Source organism: Pinus tabuliformis, chromosome 7 (genome assembly GCF_031772625.1).
Source record: "Pinus tabuliformis cultivar Carrire ecotype Pingquan chromosome 7, CPIR1, whole genome shotgun sequence".
Classification (NCBI taxonomy): domain Eukaryota; kingdom Viridiplantae; phylum Streptophyta; class Pinopsida; order Pinales; family Pinaceae; genus Pinus; species Pinus tabuliformis.
Window position 1 is genome coordinate 1470195810 of NC_142293.1, and position 6950 is coordinate 1470202759.

A 6950-nucleotide genomic window follows, 5' to 3' on the forward strand; every position below is an offset into this window, starting at 1 on the left:
TCAGAGAAAATCTGAATGGGAATGGAATTGTTCGCTCTTAAACCGGAGATTTACCAGTCCATCCGATGTTCGGAATCAGTGATTTGAGCTTCGTCGGCTTTGACATGAATTCACTCTGTTCTGTCTATTGGACAAGTTGGGGCATCGCACAGTGCCAGAGGACTGCCTTGGACGGATCCTGAACTTGCTGTACCTAAGAGCGTCGATGTTGTTGATTGGCGGAGGAGCCTGAATGACCACGCTTTGGAGAGATTGCTTCTGCAGCGGGGAGCTCCATCGCAGTTTTTGCATAACTCAGTTGATGTTGCTTTCCGGGAAAGAGGGGCTCTGTTTATGCTGATCACGGCTTTCAGGAATGAACGAGGAATGAGGGTCAAGGCTGGAACTGAATCGCCCCCATGGGGATCCTTTGTGGACTCTTGAAAAGCAGGAACTCGACAGGAAGCGGTGGTCAATGAAAAGGAGACTGAGATCAGGCCTGAGACCGTCGATTTACATGAAGTCCCGTAGAGCAGGAAAATGAGGAGAGAATAGAAAGCCCTTAGATCAAAAAGGATAGAAGGACTGATCAACAGGAACATTAAGGGATGGAGCATGAAGATTCAATCGAGTTGACCACCAAGGATCTCCGAGCACAGAGGGAGCCAAGATTGGCCTCCGTATCAGCTTGAGAATTGAGATTCCTTAAAATATGAAAGAAAGAGACTTTATTGAACTTGGGCAGTAAAAGCCGGATTTTTCTGATAATAGTGGCTAAATGGACCTGGTGGGAGGTCTTAGGGTAGAGCAGAGCCTGGATGATGAGTCTTGAATCTCCAAAGACAGAAAGAGAAAGGATATTTCTGTTAATCGCCAGAGTTAGCCCCTGCCACAGTGCAAGAGCCTCCGCTCTGTTGTTGGTTTCGATTCCCAGACCCCAATGGAACCGCATTTCCGGTAAACCTCCAGGACTGAGAAGGACTCCACCACTGCCAGCAACCCCAGGGTTTCCTTTGGAGGCCCCGTCGAAGAATAAACAGTGATCATCCAGAGCCGATCTCCACTTAATGAACTCCATTTCTTCCAGCCTAATCTCCCAATTGGCATGTGCAGGAACAGGAGGGATGGGCCTTTCCTTCAGATTTGGAACCAGATCTTTGAGCCATTGCTCCTCCTCTTTGACCAGACTCATTTCGTTCCTTGAGGAAGTATTAGCTTCCAAAGCCTCGCCCAACAAAGCTTTTATTTTTGAGATAACTCTTATAGAAGTGCAGCTTTCTTCTCGAAAAATTCTGTTATTCCTTTCCAACCACAGTTTCCAGCAGATGAATTTTGGGATCCACATCCAACTTGTTTTAAGAAGACTTTTATTTTTAAGGCAGAACGGAGATAAGCTGGCCCAAGTTCGGAACAGAGAAGGGATGTTATCTGGAAAATCTAGATTAGCTGGATCTAACAACAGAACTCCCCTCCAGACTTCTTGAGCAAAGGGACAAAGCAGCAACAGGTGACTGATAGTTTCTTCATCAGACAAGCATAGAGGACATCTGGAAGGCCCTTCCATCCCTCGTCTTCGCAAGTTATCTCTGGTGAGAATGCTTTGGTGTGCAACGGTCCAGCAGAAGAAATCGATTTTGGGTAGAGATGGGAGATCCCATATAAATTTCCATGGGGCTGGGTTGGGTGGAGCATATGGGATAGCCGTAATTCTTTTATAACCTTCAGACACAGAGTAAGAGCCAGAGAGGGAGCCCCAACCTCTTTTGTCTTTAGTGGTGGCCTTTGAAGGGAGCAGATCTAACATTAGAGAAGCTTCCCCCTGCAGCATAATGGGGACCTCCCCCAGATTCCAACCATCCCAGGATCTATCAGGAGCTTCCTTCCAATTCGATATATCCCACAAAGTGTGAAAATTGCAAGACTGAAGCCAATCTTTGATGTTTTCAAGACCTTCCACATGGTTCAATGGTTGGTCTCCCAAAATCGAGTCTTCCCAGATTTTGATTTTCCTTCCATTACCAGGAATCCAATAAAGGTACTGGCTGAATTGTTCCCTAGCAGCACTACAAAGATTGAAGATCGGGGATCCTTTTAGAAGTCTTGGAGGCTTATCCAGGCATCTCAAGCATTGCCCTTGGAAGTATTTCTTCCAAATGACTCTTTTACTCCAGCTAGAATTTCCAGAGACTAAATTCCACAGTATCTTGGATCCCAAAGCAAGATTTTGGGCAGCCAAATTACGCAGATGGAGGCCTCCTTCCAGATATGGTCTCTTGATAGTTTCCCAATTCACTAAATGGATCCTTCTCTCGTTGTTATTCCCACCTTCCCACATAAATCTTCTCAACAGGCTGTCCAATTTGCTGAGAAAGGTTTTGGGGGCAAGGAGAATAGAGTTTTGGTATAGAGGCATACTTATGAGGACCGATTTCATAAGGATGACTTTCCCTGCATTATTCAGCCAAGAGGCGCCCCAAGCTTGGATTCTATTCTTTATCTTATCGAGCAGTGGCAGCCAGTGAGCAACTTTTGGCTTAGATTTGAAAATAGGAACCCCGAGATATTTAAATGATTCCCAGTTTCGAATTCCATCCATTTCTAAAAGTCTTGCAATATCAGACAGCTCTTTGATCGAGCAGTTCCAGCCATAGATAGAACATTTTCGATAATTGATTTTGCTGCCCGAGATCGACCTGTAAATGTCCAGCTCCCTCTTGAAGTGTCTGGCAGAGATTATGCTGGCTCCTCCGAGCAACAAGGTGTCATCGGCGAACTGGGCATGGTTAATGTCTTTCACCTTGTGAGTAGATCTGAGGCCAGGCAGAGTTTGATTTTGCTGATTATGATCGAGTTGGAAACTAAGCACCGAGGCCTGAACAGCATATAGGAGTGGAGACAAAGGACATCCTTGTCTCAGGCCCCTAGAAGCTTGGAAGAATTCAGTAGAACGGCCATTGACCAGAGGCGCGATCCATGGAGAGGCAATACAGGCTTTCACCCAGTTTATGAAGTCTGTTGAGAAGCCAAGCTTCCTCATCACAGCGAACAAAAATTCATGTCTCACCCTATCAAATGCGTTAGCCAGATCGAGCTTAATCACCATACCTTTCTCGTTTCTTTGGCAGCTAGAGTGAACTGCTTCTTGCACCAGCACAATGTTGTCCAATATCTTTCTTCCTTTTATGAATCCGCCTTGATTTTCAGGGATGATGTCTGGCAAAATGTTTTTAAGCCTATTGGCTATTATTTTCGAGACCAACTTATAACTGGAGTTGCACAAGGATATTGGCCTAAATCTACTGAAGTCTGAGGCGCCTTTCTCTTTTGGGATCAAGGCGAGAAAGGCCGAGTTGATGCCACCGCCTAGCTTTGCACAGTTCTGGGATTTTCTGACCATTCTCAATAGGTCTTTTTTTATTGTTGACCAACAAGTCAAAAGAAACCTGACAGAGAACCCATCTGGGCCTGGGGCTTTATCAGGCTCCATGCTGTCCAGAACATCCTTTAGCTCTTCCATACTAATCGGAGCTGTCAGCATGGCGTTATCCGAATCCTGGACGCAATTGGGAATTAAATCCATCGGATAGGCATGAGGATCAATAGCTGGTTCATCAGGAGCCGAATAAAGATCTTGATAGAAGGAATATGCAGCTCTCTTAATGCCTTCGAAGTCCTTAATCGCAGTATTTTGGTAATGAATCTCTGAGACTGTTTTGAAATTCTTTCGGGCTTCGGTTTGCTTATGAAAGAAGCTGGTGTTTTTATCTCCGGACTGCAGCCATAGATTCCTAGACTTCTGTCGCCAAAATTCTTCCTCCTCCCTGCTAGATCTATGTACCTCTTTTTGAAGCTCGACTTCTTTTTGGAGCAGGCTATGAGAAACAGGACTATGCTCCATATCTAACTGATGAGCAGCAAGCCTGTTTAGAGTTTCTTTTCTTTTGGCTGTAGGGGATTTCAATTTTTTGGCCCAATCTTTAAGGTTTCTTTTTAGGACCCTCATTTTCTCTTCCCACACAAAGAAAGGAGAACCGTGAACGGGCCTATTCCAGGATTCAGAGACCACCTCTTGGAATCCTTCTTGCTGGATCCAAAGAGGGCTGAACCGAAAAGGAATGGGGCCTAGATTGCAGTCCAGGGAAAGCTCGAGGAGGATGGGCTTATGATCAGAGGTGAGATTTGGAAGAATTTTAGAGGTTGCCATAAGACCGCAAGTCAGGAAAGTAGAGTGGACAAGGAATCTATCCAAGCGGGCAGCAATGTGATTAGGGGCTATTCTTTTGTTGGACCAGGTGAATTTACCTGAAGAAGGTTTAATGTCCTCCAGGTCCCAGCCCAGCATTATATCTTCAACCCATTCTCTGGCAGGGTCCCTGACAATGGAGCCTCCCTTTTTCTCATCAAGAGCAAGGGTGACATTCAGGTCACCTGCAATGATGATATTCCCAGGATTTTGCTCTAAAAGAAATGAATGAAGCGAGTTCCAACAGCTTTTTTTCTCGCTTGGCAAAACAAGAGCATAAACATTAAACATACTTACTTGCTGACCAGAATCCTTGTGGAGAAGCTGAATGAAGAGCCAGTGGGGGCTGCTTTTTTCTTGAATAAAGTCATATATGTCGCTGTTCCAGAAGGTGGCTATTCCACCAGAGGCGCCTCTTGCACTAACCGCTCTTCCTTGGCCTTTTTTCCAAAAAACTTTACTGGAATGGAGGAGAGGAAGATCCTCCAGCTTTGTCTCCTGGATGAGGAGGATTTCAGGCGAGTATATTCTCACTATATCTTTCATGGCTTCCTCTTTCGACCTGCTACCTAAACCTCTGCAGTTCCAGGAGACGTATTTCATTATTTACTGGTTTGGGGGGATGAGGCTCCTATTGGAGCCTTGTTACTCTTGCGCCCAGATCTAGTATTCATCATTGCTTTGAGAGTTTTTTGGGAACCTTGGAGGACATCTATGTAGGTTTTTTCCTCTCTCTGTTTCTTCTTGGACATCCGCCCTCTAGTCGTCTTGATTGGGGTGACTAACGAGTTGTCAGTTTCAGAATCTCTCTCTTCTGATTCTCCCTCAGAGTCTGAGGCTAGACTGATGTGTTTTTCGTTGCCATCATTTCCCCTCTGATTGTCCTCAGCTGGAGGAACTGATGGTTCAACTTCATTTACTTTCACTTGTTTCTCCTTATTTTCTGTTTCCTCTTGGGTCTCCTTGACATCCACCTTTTCTCCTGAGGAGGGGTCATCTTTCGAGGCTGCAGCGGCTTTTGGATTGAATGGAGGCTTCCCCATCGGGACGTAGTTGTTCTGTCCCGGAGGCTTTGGAACAGCCTTTCCCTTTATGATTTCTTTCCATCCTTCTTCTTCAACCGTGTTCCCTGTTGGAGCTTTTGGGCAGTTTCTCTGGAAGTGTCCGTGCTCATGACAGGTTCGGCATTTGAACGACAACTGCTCGTAGTCCAGCTTCTGGTAGTGCTGCCATTCTCCAACCTTGAGTTTGATCGCTTCTGGTAGACCGGCTTCCAAGTCGACTTCCACGCAGATTCTAGCGCATGTATATTGGCCCTTGTGATCAGCTTTGTCAATGAATCGACCCAACCCATTACCAATCTTCTGCAGAGATTGATAGCTCCAACAGTGTAACGGGAGATTAGGTAACCGAACCCAGACCGGCGCCTCCTTAGGGACATCGACGGATGGGTCAAAGTCCGGACTCCATTTGTTGAGATACAGTCCCTGATTTCCCATAAAATACGACCCGTTTCTGAACACCAGGTCGCGATCTTCTTTGGTGGTGAATTCAAAAATGAAATAGCCTCGTCCCACAGCATAACAAATCACGTTATTTTTCAGCTGAGGTCTTCAGTTTCGCTGAATCCATTCGTCTGTGGTTTTAGTGGACGGCCATCGGCCCATAAACTGCCCTACCAGGCCTCTGTCAGACAGAGCAAGAGCTATTTTGATCGGCTGTTCCTCTGGAAGTGCTATCTCTGGTATTTCTTCAAGCTTTTTTATGAATTTTGGTACCTCGGAATTCTGTTGCTTCTTCCCTTTCTGCGTTAAGAGTCTGCGAAATGCCTCTTCAGAGGACGATGGTGGGGTGGGAGCGGACTCCCCACCCCCAGGGCCACTCATGGCTGCGTCCAAGATGTGGCGGCGGTAAACCTAAACTCGTCTTCGCGGTTCAGAGCAGAGCGCGCGATCAAATTTCTTTTAATATTTACTTTGTTATTGTTATTAAAAATAAACAATATTTTAGAGTTTAAAGATTTAACTTCTAATTAATCAAATACAAATGATTAGAATTTTTGGTTAATCAAATACACATGGTTAGTATATTAGGATAAGGTAATGTAGTTTATTGGTATTATATATATATATATATATTATTATCGAAAAGTATATAGATTATAATTAAGAGTAAGAAATTTAATTTATATTAATATGTGAGAAATTAAATAATATCACATATATATTTTAAATTCGAAAATATTAAGTATAGTTGGTATATTATATTTTATTGGAGTTCAATATAATATTATATAAGATACAAATAAAGAAATTAGTACAAATGTGAATTTTGAGTTTCTCACATCATTTTAATGTCATATATATTTTAAATTGGAAAATATTAAGTACAAATGGTATGTTATATTTTATTTTATTTTATTGGAGTTCAATATAATACAATATAATATAAAGATAAAGAAATTAGTACAAATGTGAATTTTGAATTCTCACATCATTTTAATATTATATATATATTTTAAATTGGAAAATATTAAGTACAAATGGTATATTATATTTTATTGGAGTTCAATATAATATAATATAAAATAAAAATAAAGAAATTAGTATAAATGTGAATTTTGAATTGTCGCATAGTTTTATATCAAATGTATATTGTAGTAAGTAAAATATGAAACTCTAAATTAGATTAGATTTGTGGATTTTAATAAATGGAAATAAAAGTAAGT

The 6950-nt window shown here is 42.8% G+C and overlaps 1 protein-coding gene across 1 annotated transcript; it reads right to left on the reverse strand.

Moving 5' to 3' along the window:
- Positions 1-580: 580 nt before the first annotated feature.
- LOC149253346 (uncharacterized) lies at positions 581-4321 on the reverse strand. Its single transcript, XM_089454453.1, has 2 exons — positions 3423-4321; positions 581-3044 (listed from the first exon to the last, which is right to left on the reverse strand). Exons 1-2 carry the CDS (start codon positions 4319-4321, stop codon positions 581-583), a joined length of 3363 nt encoding a protein of 1120 aa, XP_089310579.1.
- Between the last annotated feature and the right edge of the window lie 2629 nt (positions 4322-6950).

Excerpts from the sequence above, each read along its gene's own strand:
- LOC149253346 (XM_089454453.1), bottom strand. The coding sequence starts at position 4,321 with ATGCTGGGCTGGGACCTGGAGGACATTAAACCTTCTTCAGGTAAATTC. Across the intron at positions 3,045-3,422 it reads CCAGATGGGTTCTCTGTCAG|GGTGAGACATGAATTTTTGT; the intron begins GTTTCTTTTGAC and ends CGCATTTGATAG.